The following is a 21,054-nucleotide window of genomic DNA, read 5'->3' as shown; positions in this document are numbered from 1 at the left end:
TATATCTGTCACCTGCCATACTGGTTTGTTCAAAATATAATCGTGCTGGCCCCTATAATGAAGATGTCACATTAATCACAACTTTTATTATAATCCAGTAAATTATCCTTCAGTTTGTCATCAGTACTAATATTAGTGATCACATGTAATGATTTGGTTTGGTATCACTGCAGTTGCTTATTTGACTGAATGACTAAACTGACTAATGGTGAATGCATCAGACACACTTCTGTTTTCTGTTACAGAAATCAGCCCATTGAGCTCGTTATTCACATTCATATACATAACCAGTGGTCTGTTATACATCTGCAGGCAGCGGGCCGTACCATGAAGAAGGTCATGGTGCTCCCCCCGTGGATGGTGCCATACTGGATGTTGGTCTGGTCCGCCAGGTCATCGGGGGACTTGATGGGCACCTCCATTCTCTGCACCGTGAGGAAAGCCGCCAGATTGGCGGTGTAGGAGGAGATGATGATGAGGGTGAAGGCCCACCTGAGCCGGAACAGGATGAGGAGGAAAAGCTATACAGCAGCATGCTTCAGCAGACCGTGTGCGTGTGCTCTGTGCTGAGGGCCTCTCTGCCACGGCTTACTAAGGGATGTATGAAGTTCTAGGACCTAGAGACCATGGTGCCAGTGCCCAGGGAGACAGCATGTGCTAATTCCTGCATCTCTGTGGTCCCCAGTGACATCACCCCATCCCCGATGACACAGTGCACGGGCAGAGGAGACTGGGCCTTAGACGTCACCGGGTCACCGATGGCACAGTGCACGGGCAGAGGAGACTGGGCTCTAGATGTCACTGGGTCACCGATGACACAGTGCACGGGCACAAGAGAATGGGCCCTAGACGTCACCCGGTCCGCGATGACACAGTGCACGGGCAGAGGAGACTGGGCCCTAGACGTCACCGGGTCACCGATGACACAGTGCACGGGCAGAGGAGACTGGGCCCTAGACGTCACTGGGTCACCGATGACACAGTGCACGGGCACAGGAGACTGGGCCCTAGACGTCACCGGGTCACCGATGACACAGTGCACGGGCAGAGGAGACTGGGCCCTAGACGTCACCGATGACACAGTGCACGAGCACAGGAGACTGGGCCCTAGACGTCACCGATGACACAGTGCACGGGCACAGGAGACTGAGCCCTAAATGTCACCCTGTCCCCGAAGACATGGACGCGGTCGGTTGCAGGGTACTCACCAGACTCCGCTGACGCAGCGCGTGGACAGCGCTCGAGGCATGACCTCCGAGCCCTGCTGCATGAAGCCTCCCACGGGGAACCAGAGGCTGTTGCCCAGAGTGTAGGGGTTCTCCAGCACGTCCCTGTGCCCACGCAGGCAGGGACTCAGCTCATACCACTCAAACGGGCTCATTCTGAACGAGAAAACGACAGAGGAGGCATCCGGCTGGAAACATCAAATGAGCTGCACATTGATATTAAGCACACAGGTGACAGGAAGATTTTACAGGAGGATTTTCTACATACAGCTACACTAATCACACTTAGTGCGTGTATTATCACTGGAAGCAGTTCTGTTAAACATATTTAATCCACAGCCCTGCAAAGAAGATGGTGGGATAGATGGGAATTAAATCAACTCAAGGTCTTAGAAATGGCTATAAATGGTACCATTACTCTATATTCACATGTTACTGTACCTGGCAGCCAGGAAGAGCACACAGCTGACAGCCAGGTATGCAAGCAGCATGAAGAGCCAGACAGCTGGGGAGAAGGGGTCCAGGAAGGAGAAGTAGCCTGGTTTCCTACCCTGAAAAGGTAATTAAACGGCAAGCAACCTGAAAACACACGGCCTTTTTTTTAAATATGCAGTTTTTATCTCGGCCACGAGAGGGCAGCATCTCTCAGAATGTAATCAGGATGATGATTTATTTTTCTAAGACACATCTTATATTTCAGGGCAAACTGTGTTTCTCATGCACTGCTGTGGGTCTACTGTACATGCATCAGTCTGTGCTTTTTGCCCACAGCCTGGCTCCGGTGCTACTCCTTACAGGATGCACTCTGTAGAGGATGCTGATGCCAAGCGACATGAAGGGCTTCGAGAAGTCGATGACTTTCTCTCTCTCTGACGTGATGGTGAAGGCGGCTACAGCCAAGTCTGCTTTCTGCTTGGAGTGCGGGGTTACAGAAGGAGACAGACAGGGGAGGAAGCAGGCAGCCATTAGGAAGCGCTAAATAACACCTCTGACACCCTGCCTTTGTATTGGGCCCAAAGAATAATGGGGGGGGGGGCGACCCAGGATGGCTGAGAAGCGACGAGCCGCACTAGGAGCCAGGAGGCGGCCGGGAGGAAGGCGAAGGGTAGCTTACCAATGCACCATCACCAACAGGCCTGCACTCACCCGGCTGATGAGCTCCCCCACCATGCCCGTCCAGGAGCCATTGGCCTCCGGGGCCCCGTACAGCCCGTCGTCCACCAGCTTGATGCGGAAGGAGAACTTGAGGATGTCAGCCATCTCTTTCAGCATTTCCACACAGAAGCCCTCGTACTGGTCGTTGCCCTGAAAGTCCTGGTAGTTGGCTTTGCGCATGACGTAGGGATTTTCCTACAAAAACACCCATATTTTCTGGCTGACACAAGGCTGTCATGTATTAAAATATCAGCAGGGGACTGGGGCATACATGTTTTCCATAACATGCACACTGGCATATAAGGAGGGAAACATACAGTCCTGCATACGGTGGCCACTGGAGTGAGGAGTTTCCCACCGTATTGCATAGATTTCCTTCCAGAGTAAAAACAGCCTTCAGGTATGTGAAACGATACGTATTCCATAGTGTGTGAGTGTATGTGTGCTGTGTGCAGCACCGTCACCCCGTGCAAATTGCACCCTGCGCTGGACCGTCACCCCGTGCAGGTTGCGCCCTGCGCAGGGCCCCATGCAGGGTGTGTTCTGTGGCCTGGGGTAGTTGGCTGAATTTTGCTCTCTTGTTCTTACCAATATTGTGGTGACAATGAGTGTTTTGTTGGCCAAAGTTTCAGACACACTGAGGTCCAGAGAAGTGCAGTTCATGGTCAGTGTGTTGTTGGAGTACCAGATCCCAATCTGTAAGAGAGGGAAGGCGCAAGCTGTTCAGCTGACATGGCAAAACGAGACAGAAACACCGACTACACAGAAGATGTATTAGTCAATAAGCCGACATTTCTGGCCCTGCTGAATGAATGCCTAGGCAGTCATGAGCATTCAAACGCCTGGTGGTTATTCAAAGAATGAATGAGAAGGAGACTAAACGTTGAGAATCACTGTTTCCCCCCCTCCCAAAAAAAACCCCATAGATCCTTTCTGTAGACCTGTGAATGTACATTTACCGCGGTTTAAGTAAAATAGGTGCCTCCTTGGAGAAAGGAAGCTTATACATGTGCCTTTTGCCAAGTCCCAAAGGCAGTCATTACGCCCGCCGTGCATCTGCCTTTCAGGAGTCACACAGTCTTTATTATTTGATTGACTGGTTCAGTAAGTCGCTCGTTCTTCTTCTGGGGAGCGCAGCCTTTCTGCTGTGCCTAATGAATGACTTAGCTTGTCAAAAAGCTTTGGGCCTTCCAGGTCCCTCCCAAACCCCCAGCTGCCTGCTAGTTACACCTCCAGCAGCACAGTTTTGCTATCTGTCGAGTTTTGAATCTTCCTTTTACCGGAACAGAGAAGACAAAGTCCAGCGAAGAGCTGACCATGCTGGCAGTACTGTGTGCCAGCTACTCTGGGTAAGCTTCTGCAGCCAGGAATGCTGGAGGATGTCAACATTTACTTATGTAACTGATACTTTTGTCCAAAGGGAAGGACAGTAGTGAACAATAATGAAACACAAGGTGTAGCAGCAAAGGGGTAATAGAGGACTCATGGAAAAGAATGTTATGCAAGCAGAGGGGAGTGAGGAAAACCTGACAGATACTAGGAACTGCTGCAGACAAACTACAGGAGCTTCATCAGAACTGAACATGAAGGCCTGCTTTTCTTTTTACTTTTACAGTCTACCTTCCAACTAAATAACAACCTGGGAAATGGGCAAATCTGGGGTGTACTGAAGATCTGGGAAGTAATAAGCTATAAAATGTTTCATTTAAACGCACTCAAAAGATTCAAAACCTGACATCAGTAATTCTTTCTACTTTCATATCATCAATTTACAATCAACAAAACAATACTGGTGCAGGTTGCTACATGCAGTGCAGATTTACAGAGTGCTGTTTTCATTGCAGCTGACCTCTTCATGACCTCCTCTGTGCTTCTCCAGAATGCTGATGGTGTAGTTGGTCCTTTGGCCTTTACCATTGAATTCCACTCGGCCTGTCAAACCATCGTACTCCACCTGTAATACAGGTGGATTTAGAGTTTTTGTGCAGCTAAGACAGGGGCAGTGAAAACATATACAATCTGATGTGAACACAAAGAATGAGGGGGATGGAGAAACAGATAAAGAACAAAGGGGAGCACTGGAATCAGCGTGCTAAGGATGGTGGTCAGACAGGAAATCCGACACGCAAGAACGTCAGCTGGAAAATCCGCACACACCCAGGTCACATACGACAGGTATGCGAATTACCACGCAGCCGAACTGAACTGCCTGTATCTGTTGCAGGTGCTTTGGTCATTAAGCCCGGATAAGTGGGGCTCAAAGGCCTCTGCAGTGGCAACAGCAGCCGTGGAATTTGCACGAGCAACTTTCCCATCATTGGCACCTGTAGAGGCGCCTTAGCAACCACCTCCTGACTCCAAACGCTATTCCGGTTCATCCAAACCTTTTTGTCTGAAAATTGCCCAAATCCAGGATGAAACCTCTGGAATCTCCCCCCTGTTTCCCCAAGTTTTCAGGTCCTCCCACGAACCGACTGCCATGTCACCCCAGGGCATCTTCATCTAATACTGCCTTGATTACTCAGATGTTTGCTGCACTTCCTTAAATTATACCTTTGATATTTACTGTTCTGTCAATATTTATACTTTTTATAATAACTGTCTTCCATGAATAGTTGGCTTTTTTTAAGGGAACTACACATGTTGCAAATCACAGAATAACATAAACCAGGAGATGGGTGTTATTTCAATAGAAGCAAGGAACACGTGACGTGTGCACAGAAAAGAAAAGAAGAAAAATTAACCAAGGAAAACAGACAGAGCCAGACAAGGAAAACCCTCTGAGGCACAGTGTCCCACAGAAATATATGGAGACATAACTAGCCATCCGTTGCCATACTAAATTTTAAATATAAACAAACAAGGACACTATTTCATTTAGGTACACTAAGATAGACTCAGACACATATGTACATAAATATATACATGGCCATAAAGACTAAAACCCAGGGTATGTAAGGGAATTATTCCACAGAACAGAAAAAATATGGAAGACTCTTAAATTCAATCCATTATCTCCATAATTTTCACTTGAAAACTGTGTAAATAATGGTTTAGAGAGCTGTGTAGATTATATGAACTAACAGTAAACCAATTATCCATAGTATGCTATATGCAGCTTTGGCAGTTTCTGTACAGCACATGTGATAAGTGCAGCATAATGCATATTATACAGGCTGCTGGAGAATAACTAAGCGTCCATTTAGCGAAGCAGAAAGCACTGGAACCGCGCAGCCTCAGCCCACGCAAAAGGCCGCCCTCTCGCTTCCTTTATGCTTACAGCCATAACGGCTCTTGTCATTGTGCCCTGTTTGCACAGCCAGCAACAGCACAGCTTGGCAACGGAGGAGCCTAAATCACCAAAGACTCCCCCCCCTTCAGGAGGATGCTAGAGACTTTTGGGGGGAGAAAAATAAAGGATGGGACACGCCGCATGTAAATGTGCACGTGTCTGGGTGTTAATCTGCCTGACACATTACTTATGTGCATAAACACTGTCCACGGTTATGACGCATTACATTTAGAAAAAATTAATTTTCATCTGAATTCGAATATTTATTTAGAAATAAAAGACTTAATAAATAATGCTGAATAAAAATAAAGATACAATGCTTGGGCTTCTCTGACTCTCCAGAAGATGGTATTTAAGGACAAGGATTGCAGACCATTTATGACATGATGCGATATTTGGCGTTTTTAAAGTTATGTATCCTTCACGCGTATAGCATGCAACAACAGAAAATATATCAAAGCAAGCCGACTACAGTCTGTTGTACGAAGTCTGGCAATATTTATGACATTTTCACACTCCACCTTGTTTCACCTAAACCAAACTAAAAAATACCCATAAAAAAGCAGGTCATGTGCAAAGTAGTGTTATATGGTACCAGGGGTAAAGTTAGAGATGAATGGATGGGGGGGGCAAGTGTTTACAGGGGGTGAAGGCAAACTACTTATGACTTAAGCCTATAAATAGACATTTATGGGGGTGGGCTAAAAAAACATTATTTTTTTTGGGGGGGGGGGGGGGGGAGCTTAATGCCTCCTGAAAATAGGCTAAATGACACCCCTGTATGGAACCATCAGGGGTGGGCAGGATCGATTAATCTGCTAGCTGCTAATTAGTGAAGCTAACTTTTTCATTAGCGGATTAGCATTTCCACTACTAAAATGGTTAACAGAACAATTAGCTTCCACTAAATTTAGTTCTGCTACAGTAACTGTCTAGTTATCTGCTAGTATTTTTTCGCAGGTAAAGAGAATAAAGTTTAACAGTGAAAAATGTTTGCAAACCCTAAAATCAGACATATTTGTTCCTATCTGTTAAGAGTGTGTCTGCAACAGTCTATCCTGTTGAATGTAAGGTATCCTACTTTAAATGGACTTTAGCTTCATTCACTTGTATTTAAGGTAGTCTGGGTTAAATGTAGCAAGTTATGCAGCTAAGCAAGAAATCCTCCTTTGTGATTCAGGTCCCTGGTTATATTTTCCAGGTTCTGATTGGCAGAGCTATAAACCAATAAAGAGTTATGGCCCTTGTTCCTGGTTCCGGCCAAACACCACCATGTTTGTAGTCCCCAAGCGGCTTCACTGAGGGTAAAATGTCAGCATGAGCCAGTTATGAAATAGGGCTTCTCTGCCAAAAACACTTATATCTCACAAACGGAATATTATAGAAAGCAAATTTCAATGCAGATTTATCCTGGCGACTCTACAGAACCCAATGATACACAACAGCATTAAATACCAAGTCTTAAATACTTAAATACTTAAATAAATAGTAATCATGCTGTAGTAGGATGTACTGTAGCGATGTTAACAGAACAGTAATTTAAGTGGTTTTAATTATTGTCTTTAAAATGCATTTAAAAAAATATATTTTAAAATTGCAGGATATACCTAACTGCATGATATTTTTAGAGTTCTAACTAACAGAGATTTTCACATTGTTTCCTTGTCAGTATTTGCAACACAACATTCATCAAGTTGTTTTAAAATTGCTATTTATATGTTTAAAACTTAACATTTAAAGTCCATATAAGCAAGCCCCTTGTAACATGCAAAAAACAAGTCTACTATGCAGAGTGTTTTTAGTGCCAACAGTACAGGACTTACAGACTTACAATATCACTAGTGCACATGGATAACAGAGGCCGACAGAGAAAGCGGAAAACAGCACAAAGCCCCCAGCACAGAGACCCCAGCACAAAGCCCCCAGCACAGAGACCCCAATGCGGAGACTCCAGCACAAAGCCCCCAGCACAAAGCCCCCAGCACAGAGACCCCAGCACAAAGCCCCCAGCACAGAGACCCCAGCACAGAGACCCCAGCACAGAGACCCCAGCACAAAGCCCCCAGCACAGAGACCCCAGCACATTGCCCCCAGCACAAAGCCCGCAGCAGAGACCCCAGTGCGGAGCCCCCCGCACAGAGACCCTAGCACAGAGGCCCCAGCACAGAGCCCCCAGCACAGAGACCCCAGCGCAAAGCCCCCAGCGCAGAGCCCCCAGCACAGAGACCCCAGCGCAAAGCCCCCAGCACAGAGCCCCCAGCACAGAGCCCCCAGCGCAGAGACCCCAGCGCAGAGACCCCAGCGCAAAGCCCCCAGCACAGAGACCCCAGCGCAAAGCCCCCAGCACAGAGCCCCCAGCACAGAGCCCCCAGCACAGAGACCCCAGCACAGAGCCCCCACCACAAAGCCCCCAGCACAGAGACCCCAGCACAGAGACCCCAGCACAGAGACCCCAGCGCAGAGACCCCAGCGCAGAGACCCCAGCGCAGAGACCCCAGCGCAGAGCCCCCATGCTCACCATACGCAGGTAGTTCATCAGGCTGGTGCCGTGCTGCCAGATCTGTGGCGAGGAGCAGCTCAGCGGCTTCACCCCGATCTCCTGGCTGCGGTTTAGCTCCCGCACTGCCCCCACCACCACATGGACGGCATCAAACATCAGAGCGGAGGACAGCTGTGGCCAGGGAGGAAGACCAGTCAGGTATCAGTGACGTAGACCATCCATCAGTGATTCACCGGCAGGCAGGTATCAGTGACGTAGCCCATCCGTCAGTGATTCACCGTCAGCAAGGTATCAGTGATGTATCCCATCCGTCTGTGATTCACCGTCAAGCAGGTGTCAGTGACGTAGCCCATCCGTCAGTGATTCACCGGCAGGCTAGTATCAGTGACATAGCCCATCCGTCAGTGATTCACCGTCAGCAAGGTATCAGTGATGTATCCCATCCGTCTGTGATTCACCATCAAGCAGGTGTCAGTGACGTAGCCCATCCGTCACTGATTCACCATCAAGCAGGTGTCAGTGATGTAGCCCATCCGTCAGTGATTCACCGTCAAGCAGGTGTCAGTGATGTAGCCCATCCGTCAGCGATTCACCGTCAAGCAGGTGTCAGTGATGTAGCCCATCCGTCAGTGATTCACCGTCAAGCAGGTGTCAGTGATGTAGCCCATCCGTCAGTGATTCACCATCAAGCAGGTGTCAGTGATGTAGCCCATCCGTCAGTGATTCACTATCAGTCAGGGGTCAGTGACGTAGCCAGACTGTCCGAACAGAATCCAGACGAGGGGTCATCCTACCATCATAGTCATACTGAACCACCCTGAAGTGCCTGTGTTTTCTGCATTGATAATTTTGCTACCAACTGTAATATTGTGTTCTAGCCAAAATCCTGCATCTGGATTATGTCACCATGTGCTGTTATGTCTTTCTGCAGTGCTTTGTTAGTACTGATTAGGTGTTTTGTTTATGTGAATGCTGGATCCACAAAGTTGGTTAAAATGCAACCTTTAGCCAGTTAGTAGTTAGCACATTCCCATACAAATGACTGTTGGCAACAGTAAACAAATTAACTGCCTCATGAAAATAACAATTTTTTTATGTTTTCTAAACCCTGATGCCCCTGTAAGTTATACTTATCATACTAATAATACTATACCGATAATACTATGCTGATAATACTATACCAATAATTCCCGGTAACCAAAATCTCACACCTAACCAAGTCTGTAAAATTAGCGGCATTTTGTTTTTAGCACAGATGCGCATCAAATTTGTTCCTTCAGAATATAAATGAATCTGACTGATTAACCTTAATTTGGAAACTCAAAAAAAAATCAGTTTTGTAGGAAAAGCAGAGAAAAATTCAGATCTTGAGGCCATCAAAAGAAGTGCAGGCAGACCAGCGTCCTGGTTAGCACAGCCTGAAATTAAATTAAATGAAATTAAAATCTCACATTTCTTATATTTCCTGAGAATACTGATTACATCTACATAAAGGCCTGGCAGCTCAAATGCCCCGGAAAATTACATTTGAGTGTTGAGATTTGCACTTTGGCATTTACATATGTATTCCTCATTCACAACATTCCAGCTTTTAATCTGGGATCCTCCTATGGTTCAGTTAACAAAGATAAGTTGTAGCCAAGCAACTTAAATTCCTCTGACATGGCCAGATATAAAGGCATGTAATGCAAATGAAATCCATCCAAATCTGTGATGTTTATCACCAGCAAGCATTTGGTTACAGATTCAACAGGGCTTGTAAATCTGAATCTCAATAGTCTGAGCTGAATGATATGTGCAAATATTATACATCTTCTGGAAACAGCTGCTGAAATAATGTGTTAGGAATTATGTCTGGTAAATTCAAGAGAATTTGTGGATTCTTCCTTATTTTATTGATTTGATGCGTGTGTCACATGTGATTTTGTCCATGGAATCAAAATGTTTTTTTTTTTTTACATAATTTAAAGAAGGGACATGTGTGTCATTAACCAGAGAGTTATATGAGGGGTCTGTGTTTCAGGTTTACAAGTATCAGTGTCAGGCAGACAGTCGACTGTCAGTCCAGAATATCCATCATACTGACAAGACTTTAGTGACAAGGCATCGGTCAGGCTACAGGTTCTCCTACAAAGCAGGAGTGAAGCGGACTCACGGCGGGTCCGGGGTAGGTGCTGAAGGTGCACTCCTCCTCCCAGGACAGGTTCAAACTCCTGATGAACTCCAGGTAAAATGGGTGACTTGTGTTGAACATTGAGAAGCCCAAGATGTTAGATTGATCATCTATTATGTCATCAAATCTAAGCAGGGGGAAATCCTGCAAGAGAAAAATTCAAGCAGAATAACAAGCTACAAAAGCACACCGTGGCTGCATTGTAAGAGATGTTATATAAGGCAATTACTGATGTCCAAGTGAATGCAATCTCAGAATGTGTTCTGTGAATGTTTTTGTACTTAGCAATAGCCACGATTTCACATATGCTTAGATGTGGAACTGCACAGAACAAATGGTTCTTCTAGGTCACACATGGGACTGTTACATGCATTCCAGTAGGAGAGCTTCTGGCAGTTTGGGTCTCTTACCATGGTAGTAAGTATGTACTTGTAAAATGCTGACGTCATTCCCAGTTCAGAGGCCTATGGGCAGAATGAGAAATGCACAGTGTATGATATTCAGCATACTGGCCCGTAGCACTGAGATAAATATCTACTCATTTGCCTCGAATGGTCAATGAACCGTCTATCTAGTCTTTTGGTCACCAGTGACTGTCTCAATAATTAGTCAGTATATCAGTGAGGCAGATGAAGCAGGGCTACATATCCACACAATAAATGTCTACAACCAATTCATGCTGGTATTACTCATATAATACTGCCATTTCCTTTGATGAAAGAAGATATCTCCAGCTTCTCAAAGTGGTGGCGTTTTGAATTACTACCTTTGTATCAGCAAGGTATCGTTCTGATATTAGCATTAATATGCATAAATGTGCTACAGATCCATCCATCCATCCATCCATCTAGCCATCCATCCATAAAGGTTGTAGATAGCCTGGAAACTACAGTATCCAACATGGGGGAAGGAGTCTCCGCCCCCCCAGATGTGCGCAATATGTCATTGATTTTATATTGGTGTTAGATGCCTGAATGGAGACCATTTTATGAGGGAAACTTGTTGTAATTCCAGGAACCTTTAATTCCAGTGAAAAGAAATGTATGTAGCACACCCATCCACTGCCAAGGGGGATTTCAGGCAGGTGAAGTCTCACAGGTGGGATTTCAGGCAGGTGAAGTCTCACAGGTGGGATTTCAGGCAGGTGAAGTCTCACAGGTGGGATTTCAGGCAGGTGAAGTCTCACAGGTGGGATTTCAGGCAGGTGAAGTCTCACAGGTGGGATTTCAGCTGCTTGCTCCATTAGAGCCTTAGAGCCTCCTGCAGGTCGGAGTGCAGGGTGACATTTGGCAGCAGAGGCAGTGGCGTTTCTGCAGTTGTCACTGGCTCTTGGGGTCATGGATGCAAAGCAGGTGTATTTTCACGTCTTATATAAGTGATATTTGGAATTTGTACAATTCCAATAATTTCACTCAAGTGTTTTGTTGTGGAATTTTTGGGGGTAATAAATGAGGATTGCTTGACTAATAGAAACCTTCAGGCTTCATCCTCGGGGATGGATTGGCAGCGCTCCTGCGGCAGTGCTGGGCTAACCTTCTTCAGGATGAGGTAGGAGATGGAGGCATTGGCGTCAATGATGATGGTGGCCACCTTGTCATCACGGATCTCCTTCAGCAAGGGGGTTGGGTCCAAGCTGTGGTCAAGCATCCTGACAGACAAAGTCTCCTTCGAGATAAGAAATCGCCGTACGAGATCCTCCAGTCGCAGAAGGCCTGGGGGGGGGGGGGGGGGGGGGGGGGGGGAGCAAAGCACCAGAGGTTTGAGGAACCTGAATCAATTTGTGTAAAAAGAAATGGCAGCTCATGGGACCCCCAGAAGCAAGAGTGATGACATAGCCTGTAATCTGCTCTGTCAAATGTTAACGAAAAAGCATGGAAGAAATACGCAGGTCAGTGTATTTCTAGATATTATACATATAGACTCAACAGCCATTTGAAGAGGTACAGCTGCTCATTTAATCAAGAACTACGTCCTACAAAGAGAGAATCATATGTCTATGACTGAAGCATGTAGACAGCGTCGACGTTCAGTGATTCTGCAGCAAAGCTTTTGAATGGATAAAATTCAGAATCTGTAACTAGTAGTTTTGAAAGCGTCGTGATTGTTGATGCCAGATATGCTGGATTCAGCGTCTCAGAAAGAGCCACCATTCTGGGATTCCCTTGATGTACAGTGACTGGAGTTCACAAAGGATGGTGCCTTCAAAAAAAAATTTCCGGTCAGTGGTTTTTCTGTTGCCAAAAATACCTTAGTAGCGAGGTCAGAGGGGAATGGCTTGAATTGTTAAAGTCAATAGGACACAAAAATGTTGTACACCAGGCTTCTTAAGGAAGGTTTCCAGCACATTGCTGAATTCATGAAGAATATACAATGCTATACAGGTGTAGCTAATGAAGTGGTCCCAGAGTACGTATCCATCCATCCATCCATCCATCCACACAAAGGCAATTTAGAGACACCGGTTAGCTTCACTGCGTTCTTTGGACTGCAGGATGAAACCTGCATTAAAGCAAGACACATATTGCCAACCCTAGAGGCCTAAGGGGACATGGCTACCCACCGAGCTGTCCAAACATTCAATACACCTTACCATTCTCCATCAATACTTCTCAGACAGTTTTGGCCGCAGTGGTCTGCCTCTCTGCAGTAGTTAGGCTTAAGCACCATGTCAAGGGCTTGGCGAGTGATTCGTGTCACTCTGCCGTCACATTTGAATCCCTGACTGTCCAAACATGGGCCACACCAGGACCGCTCTCCCTTCCATCAGCTTTCATCCAAACATGGGGCCACCCGGCTAAAGCCACGCAATGTTTTCACGAGCGTCTCAAAGTAGTGAGTGCGTTACTTATAATGAACCTTCATATTTAATTCAAATGTTTATTTAATAGGCTTTCTAGTAGTCCATTTATAAGGACAAGTTAGACATTCTTAACTGGGGAGCTTTATACTTTATTTACACTCGCAACCTTATTTTTTAAAGACTTCTTGTAGAGCCAGTGCAAATCCCATAGGTGCAACACTTTACAAAAGACTGTATCATTTATGATTGCTTTCGTAAACTTCAAACTGTTCTCCGAACTAGTGCTATTGCAACTGTCAAAAAAAAAAATCACTCTGGTGGGTTTGCTAAACAAACTGAATTACTGAATTTATTTGTTCTCAGCTGAAAGCTGCCATGACAATAAAACATACTTTGCGAGTACAAGCTGTCACTCCAGCATGGTTAATTTAAACACAGAAAGTGCGGGGTGATCTGCGTATGCAGTGTTCCTGGTGCAGGGAAGGAGCTGAAATAGCAAAGGCAGGCATGCGGTGGGGGGGGGGGGGGGGGGGGCAGGGTGGTATGTAATAAATCACGGCCTTAACAATCACAGAAAATGGGCACAGGGTGCAGCCCGATCACAGTGTGTCCTGGGTGTCATCAATCATATCAGCTTTGGGAATGAAAACGGCTATTTGATTATATTCACAGCATTATAACACTGATTTTGACCATTGTTGATTTATGTGTTCATGCACAGAATTGATCAGGCATTACAGACTGAAATAAGTGGACAGTTTGCACCAACATATGGTGGACATTCAATTATTTATGTTGATAAGAGTAACATTTAATATATTAGGTATATCGCTTATTGCTGCTACACTAACAAAGATATCCCAGAGTCTTTATTTGAAAATCGAATCAATTAGGAATGAATATTTTCTGAAGAATGTTTACCAAATTCCCTCCTTGCTAACCTCAGCTTCCTAACAGAGCCGTTTTTCAGGTGGATGATATATGGGTCTGATCCCCAAACTCATGATCAAATGTCTTTGCTAGATGTAACAAATGCCATCTGTGGAAGCATCATAGCAGAAAATGGCAATGGAGGTTTCTGTCATTACATGGTAACAGAGAACATTTGTTGTGCTGTTAATGAAAATCTGTGGTTTGGCCCTGGGCATCCATTGATGCTTTGTAATGAATCCTCCGCTTTCTTTTGAAACATACAATGTTCAGAGTTCTGGCTGGTTTCAGTATTCTAATCAGTACTGTCAGTTAACCTGAGTGAATTTTCCTCATGGGCCAACAGTCATGTTGTTTCGCTATTTAATTGCAATTCCGGGATGGCTGTCATTTTTTATTCTGAAGTCTAATGTTCTGAAGTTTGATGTTAAAAATGTTCTGAACCTTTTCATGAATTTTGCAAGCATAATTTTCGTTTTTCAAAGTGAGACAGACGTGTGAGGTGTGTGCCAAATGTTCTCATTGATTCATCGAGTAGATATATATCAGTAGTTTTTCCTTGGTGTGTTTGAAGCTGCTTATATCCGGAATCCAGACACAGGAAACGTGATCTCTGTCAATGTCACAAGTTCCTCCAGTGCTGATGTCACTATCTGCACACAGCTTAAGTGAGACGGCAGGGGCCTGTACCTCTGCTCTCCGCTGATTGGCTACATGAGAATCTGCTTAGTGACAGTTATGGCAAGCTGCCACTGACAAACATCATACTGCCCGGGTTTGCCGAGTTCCCCCTTAAACTGTGCTGTATGGTGACACGTTACAAGAGTGAAAAGTCACCAGCACAGCCAGGGTTTACCTGGAAGTACAAGAGCAGTGAGCTGAAAACATGTTAATGTAGCTTCAAATACTCACATTCGTCCTTAGCAGAGATCGGGCTGGTCGTTGGGTAGCTGAATGAGTGCAGGGTGGCCCCAATAGCCAGGCTGAGTTACTCACATTCATCCTTAGCAGAGATCGGGCTGGTCGTTGGGTAGCTGAATGAGCGCAGGGTGGCCCCAATAGCCAGGGTGAGGTACTCACATTCATCCTTAGCAGAGATCGGGCTGGTCGTTGGGTAGCTGAATGAGCGCAGGATGGCCCCAATAGCCAGGCTGAGTTACTTACATTCATCCTTAGCGCAGATCAGGCTGGTCGTTGGGTAGCTGAATGAGTGCAGGGTGGCCCCAATAGCCAGGCTGAGTTACTCACATTCATCCTTAGCGCAGATCAGGCTGGTCGTTGGGTAGCTGAATGAGCGCAGGGTGGCCCCAATAGCCAGGGTGAGGTACTCACATTCATCCGTAGCGCAGATCAGGCTGGTCGTTGGGTAGCTGAATGAGTGCAGGATGGCCCCAATAGCCAGGCTGAGGTACTCACATTCGTCCTTAGCGCAGATCAGACTGGTCGTTGGGTAGCTGAATGAGCGCAGGATGGCCCCAATAGCCAGGCTGAGATCCTCGTTGCTAGGATACAGGCTGACTGATGCAAAGCGCAGGTACGGAAGCCTGGGTGACTCCTCAGGGCCGACCTTCACATGGGGGATCTGGAGAGACAAGGAAGGTCAGACAGCAGAAGGAGAAGATGGAGAGGAACACAAAGCAGAGAAACAGCAGAGGGGGGCAGAGAAGCACAGGCAATAAATGGAAGGCAGCAGGGAATCAGTGAGAAACAATGAAAAGGGAGATGAATGAATGTGCGAGTATATACAGTAAGGGTGAGCGAGTGAGAAAACAAATGAGTATGTGAATGAGTCAAGCTCCCTAACCTCTTTCTCCCCACAAATATGACTGACTGTCGATCCCGACGTGGGGCTCCAGGCAGGACCGATGACAGATACCACACCTTTCGGTAATATCTGGCACACTGAAAAGAAGAGGAAAGCAGGAATGAGGGGTCTGCCTTTATTTTAAAACACCCCAGCGACTGGCCAAGCTAGACGGCAGACTATGCATTCATTTAGAACATTTCCCATTGGCTACCTGAGTTATTAGGTTTCTTAGTTACCTTAGTTTTTCATACCATTACTCAGTTTGAGGAAAATCCTCTGCTTCAGCAATGCGGGAAGCAAACCGCAGGAAATATGGCAAAGCACTCACTGGTGTCGGTGATCATGTACTGGGAGTCGCGCTCCAGATGGAAGATGTCAACCTCCACGCGTGCTCTGGCTGGGGCCTCCATCATGCTGTTGATGTTCTCCCTGGCCAGGGCCAATGCCAGGCGCTCGCCCCGCCCGCACTTTGGCTGGTCGTCCAGGATGGCAGCTGGGGGGCCAGGGGGACAAGCAGGGATGTGAGGAAGGGACACCGTGTGAGACACTCACACTCACGCGCACATGCAGTGCACACAGAGCGGGGCCCGGCCATTTATGTGAAAGGATTCATATTTCACAACCGAGATATCACCCAAATAGACAATAATAATAATAATAATAATAATAATAATAATAATAATAATAATAACAATAACAATAATAATAATCACATTCTTTTTAGTAGTAGTAAAATATTCAGTGTTATTAAAAGACATCTCATATGGCCTTTTAAAAATATTTTTCAAAATAATTTAAAAGGAACAGCATGTTTGCATGCAAATAAAGTCTGTTACTACCATACATTACAGTGAGAAAATATTAATTCCTCTTGCTCCTTTGCCAATACTGTCCATTGAAGGTGGTAGGACCTACCTTTCCTAGATTGCTTTAAGTAACCTCTTCGGGCTGACATTCAAACATTTACAACTTTCTTTATATTGCAAATTGTTCGTCTACACCTAAATCCTAAATGTTTACAGCAGTTCAAGTCATCAGGTGTTTGGAAAATCACTTCACCTCATGAAACCCTTCAGGACATCACACAGCAATTGCCATCCTTGGGACATGATAGAGAAAATGCACAGTGTTTACAGTGTATATGTATTTATGTTAGCAGGCCACGTAACTCACCCATTCTGAAGGAAGACGGCACCAAGGCTGGCTGGCCATTCGACAGCGGACCCATGCTCAGCAGCACGGATGTCAGGGCGATCGACAGCCACAGTGTTGGCAGAGCCGGCATCTTCTACAGCTCCTCATGGAGAACGATCTTCTGGCTGCCTGTCACACCGCCCACTAGACAGGAGGATACTCATATTTGATATCACACACAAAACTGTCATTATTTACACTAGATATAATCTACACATTTTTACGTGCAGACAGACAGGCCAAATGAAACACAGACAGGCCAAACGGAACACAGACAGACAGGCCAAACGAAAGGCAGACAGACAGGCCAAACGGAACACAGACAGACAGGCCAAACGAAAGGCAGACAGACAGGCCAAACGAAAGGCAGACAGACAGGCTTCACAGCATCACAGAGCAACAATGAGTCGATCTCTTCAAGAACAACACTGTGACATCACCCTTTGCTGCCCTTTCGTCTGGCTGAAATGGGAACAAGGCCATGAAATGGTTCTTCAGATGACGACTTTTCACAGACAAACAAATCCGTATGTGTAATTCCAGGGCCAGACTGTCATCTTCATCATCATTATCTACCTGTGTGTATGTGTATACCTGTTAGTCACCATGCAGAAGGTCTGACCTCTTTAATATAAAAAGTCCACATAAGAGAAGGTGTGTGTGTGTGTGTGTGTGTGTGTGTATGTGTGTTAAAAATGGACAGTTAAAAATGGACATACACCTAAAACTGGAAAAGATCTGTGTTTTATATCAGCAGCTCACACCCACACTTTGGGTACAAAGGTAACATTTTATGTTATAGTGTTCTAAAAATAGTGGACTCATATATTTCGTCGGTCAAAGAATATATGGCTGAGAAGCATGATATTACGCTCTAGGAAGCACATCTGATTAGCTTTTATTAAGGCCTAGTATAACCAGGGATGATTTATAAGATCTGCTCATAATTCAATAAATGACGAATCTTGGAATAAGCCCAGAATCAAGCAGCTATCAAAAACAGACAGATTGTGGGATCAACTGAGAATTCAATAGCTATCAATGCCAGCCGAGGTCCATGGCATTTCATTAGCAGTCAAAATTATTGGTAACTCCTGTGGGGCGGGACTGACTGACTCACGCATGGCCTGTTTGAGAGCCCAGGCAAATACGACATGGACCGAAACGGGGCGGGGGGGGGGGGGGGGGGGGTCGCAGCACTGTCATTTCTTTGGGCAGAAATAAAACAGGAGCAGGAAGAAAAGGGATGGTGCAATAATCAAGCACTGCGTAGTTTTTATTTGTTGTTCAGAAACGGGGTGTTTCTGAGGTCTGTGTAATGAAAGCCACAGAGAGAAAAACCCAGCAGCTCAGCCAAGGGGGGAGGCGGGATAATTAAAGGGAAGGAGGCTCCTGGGGGGGGGCAATACAGAGCGCAGCAGAGGGGGCCATCTCAACGGAATAGGGCAACAAGAATCCACATCACCGAACGTGAATCTGACATGCTCAGGCAGCTGAAGGTAAACTGGCAGAGGATCAGCCTGGGTCACAGCCTCGGCCATGCGGTATAACATCCGTCTTTGCTAGCATTAAAAATGAAAACAGTCCATCAATCTTGGCAAAGCACTTAATGAAAACTACAGGGTTTGATTCCCCTATAAGGCACTGAATAGAAAAAATTGCACCACACATAGTGCGGATACCAGAAATAGCGCTAACCTTACACAAAAAGACTAAGCACACATCACAAAATGATTAGACTACCTATAAATGAATATAGAAAGCAAGTTACACACTCCCACACGCCCCCCGCTAACAGTGCTGTCCTTTCCTACCATTTGCTAAGACTGCCTGCATGCAGACTGGCCTCTCGCAGTCGCTAAAGGTCTCCCTCTATGTGTTTTGGCCGCTTACAGTTGCTAAAGCTCTCCCGCCGTGTGATTTGGCTTCTGCCCATTACTAATGATCGCTGGCAGCTCTGGTAGTACTGAGTCATGTGTTTAGGTTTGCACCAGCATGTATTGTTGAAGCCAGACATGGGCAGGCAGTCCCTGGTACAGGTGCTTCCCATCACAGGTTACAACAGTGACACAAGGAAGGCAGAAGATCCACCAGGACTCCGCTGTCTTGTCCACGGTTAGAACTGAAATCCACATAAACTGTCTTCACTGACGAAGGAGCCATATTAAAATGTAGCTACACATATACAAATTACTTTTATACAAGAGGCTGAAGAAAATCTTCTTAACAGAATGTTTTACATATTCAGTGTATTTGCTTTGTAAATGTGCAAATGGGTAGTACAATTAGCTATATCAGTAATTATTGCAAATGAATATTGCTGAAGTTCTTTAAATATAAAATCACACAGGGTAGAGTGAGGGATAGAAGGTCATTGTGCTTTTTTTGCTTATGCAAAAATTTTTTTGCATTTATTGAATGAAATGCCACAATCTCTAGCAGAAGTAACTGTTATTTATACTTGTTTCAGTAAATGCCTCATTTTTAAATACGTTCATACAAAGTGGTGGTGTCTCCCTTGAGCCTCATCTAACACAGTTGCTAAGGAGCTGGTCTTGGTGTCGAAAGGCTGAGGGACACGCAGCCTTTTGGCTTTAAGGCACAAGCAACAGCGCAGCAGCACAAGATGATTCATTGACCTCAAAAAACTGTGGCTCGGCGAGCAGGATTTTTACAAGGTTAGATCTTGATACCTCTGTTTGGGAATGAATTAGTCTTTTAGGACTGATAACGTCGATTGTTGTTGTTATGGAAACGGCACAGTACAGTACAGACAATGCTAACCTATACTAGTACATCGATGGTTGTACAGTTTAAGATGATTAACAAGAGGGACTAGAGATCAAGCTTACAAAATTCTTCTGTGGCCAGGTCTGTCATGTAGCAGCAATATGTGGTTAATTCTATTTTATTGTAAACATCTACTGTACTTGCATTTCCAGATATTAGATTTAAAAATAAACAAATTAATGCAGTACATAATTACATTCTAATACTGTAGCCAGATATTAAGTGAAAATGTTGAAGAAACGGTAAATAATGAGAAACAGTAGCCAGCTGACCAACAAAATAAAAACTGTACAAGACAAAAGCTTGTGCATGATGACATCATCAGTGAAGAAATAGTGAACGTATTTTGTCATAATCTTATTAGACTCCATACTTACATTCGCAGAATTACAGCACAAAATTTACATAAATCACACTGGTATAAAAGGGGTGGCATTCATTTAAATATATTGGATCCCATCGCACCATTGTATGAGGTGCTCATCACTACCTAATTGGCTTTTCGGTTATCTAGTTAGGGCTACGGTACCTGGGTAGTCGTAGGTCTTTAGATTATAAATTATGAGAAAATGGTAATACAATAAAAAAAAACATCCACTGAAGAACCTATGATAAATGCAACAGGAAAATACACCCCCCCACGCACCCACTTTTCCAGTTGAAGAACAATCATGCACCTGCACACGCACACTACGGTGCTAATAATTCACTGAACCGCATTTGTAAAACGTATTTAAAACGGCAGTGCAAGTGGGGTTTCAACCCCAACCCAAAACTTTATTTTAATTAAGCAAGATCTGGTGAAACCCTGAATATTCTGTAACTGCAGAGGATGGCCCTCCAGATTCCGAGGAGAGAGACAGCAAACAAATCGCACTGCAGTTTCCTAGGCAATATTCACTGTACATGGCGGCAATGTAAATATTTCTGTCAATTTTTGAATTACATTAAGGTTCCTGAAATTACAGCTTAGCAAACTTCTGCAGTAATTTGACAGAGAATGTTATACTCGTTCCGAGAGATCTTGGCTCTCTTGCTGCAGACTCCTTAGTTGTAGAGTTACAGAATGTAACAGTTCATTTGGCCCGATGGACATCACTCTGGACAAAAGCATCTGCTAAATATGTGATATGTAAATGAAACATAAATGTTTTTTTTTTACTATTACCTGCTTTTAAAGGTTTTAT

At 45.0% G+C, this 21,054-nt stretch overlaps 1 protein-coding gene across 4 annotated transcripts in view; it reads right to left on the bottom strand.

Moving 5' to 3' along the window:
• The window catches only part of LOC125719424 (glutamate receptor ionotropic, kainate 5-like), a 38,681-nt gene that overhangs the window by 4,166 nt on the left and 13,461 nt on the right, over positions 1–21,054 (bottom strand). For 3 of the 4 annotated variants that reach the window (XM_048994173.1, XM_048994175.1, XM_048994174.1), the window contains 15 exons: positions 17,057–17,221; positions 16,212–16,376; positions 15,881–15,978; positions 15,493–15,658; positions 11,880–12,058; positions 10,757–10,810; positions 10,329–10,490; positions 8,192–8,344; positions 4,231–4,335; positions 2,970–3,077; positions 2,373–2,576; positions 2,022–2,135; positions 1,668–1,777; positions 1,209–1,382; positions 327–492 (listed from right to left, as the gene is read on the bottom strand). In XM_048994173.1, the coding sequence (XP_048850130.1) occupies positions 327–492; positions 1,209–1,382; positions 1,668–1,777; positions 2,022–2,135; positions 2,373–2,576; positions 2,970–3,077; positions 4,231–4,335; positions 8,192–8,344; positions 10,329–10,490; positions 10,757–10,810; positions 11,880–12,058; positions 15,493–15,658; positions 15,881–15,978; positions 16,212–16,376; positions 17,057–17,168 (2,070 nt within the window). In that variant the 5' untranslated portion in view covers positions 17,169–17,221. Of the gene's footprint in view, positions 1–326; positions 493–1,208; positions 1,383–1,667; positions 1,778–2,021; positions 2,136–2,372; positions 2,577–2,969; positions 3,078–4,230; positions 4,336–8,191; positions 8,345–10,328; positions 10,491–10,756; positions 10,811–11,879; positions 12,059–14,988; positions 15,307–15,492; positions 15,659–15,880; positions 15,979–16,211; positions 16,377–17,056; positions 17,222–21,054 lie in introns of those variants that run through there. The other variant, XM_048994176.1, reaches the window with a different exon arrangement.

This window comes from Brienomyrus brachyistius, chromosome 23 (genome assembly GCF_023856365.1).
Source record: "Brienomyrus brachyistius isolate T26 chromosome 23, BBRACH_0.4, whole genome shotgun sequence".
Classification (NCBI taxonomy): Eukaryota; Metazoa; Chordata; class Actinopteri; order Osteoglossiformes; family Mormyridae; genus Brienomyrus; species Brienomyrus brachyistius.
Note: the sequence above shows the minus strand (reverse complement) of the source record. Positions and strands in the feature narration are given on the sequence as shown.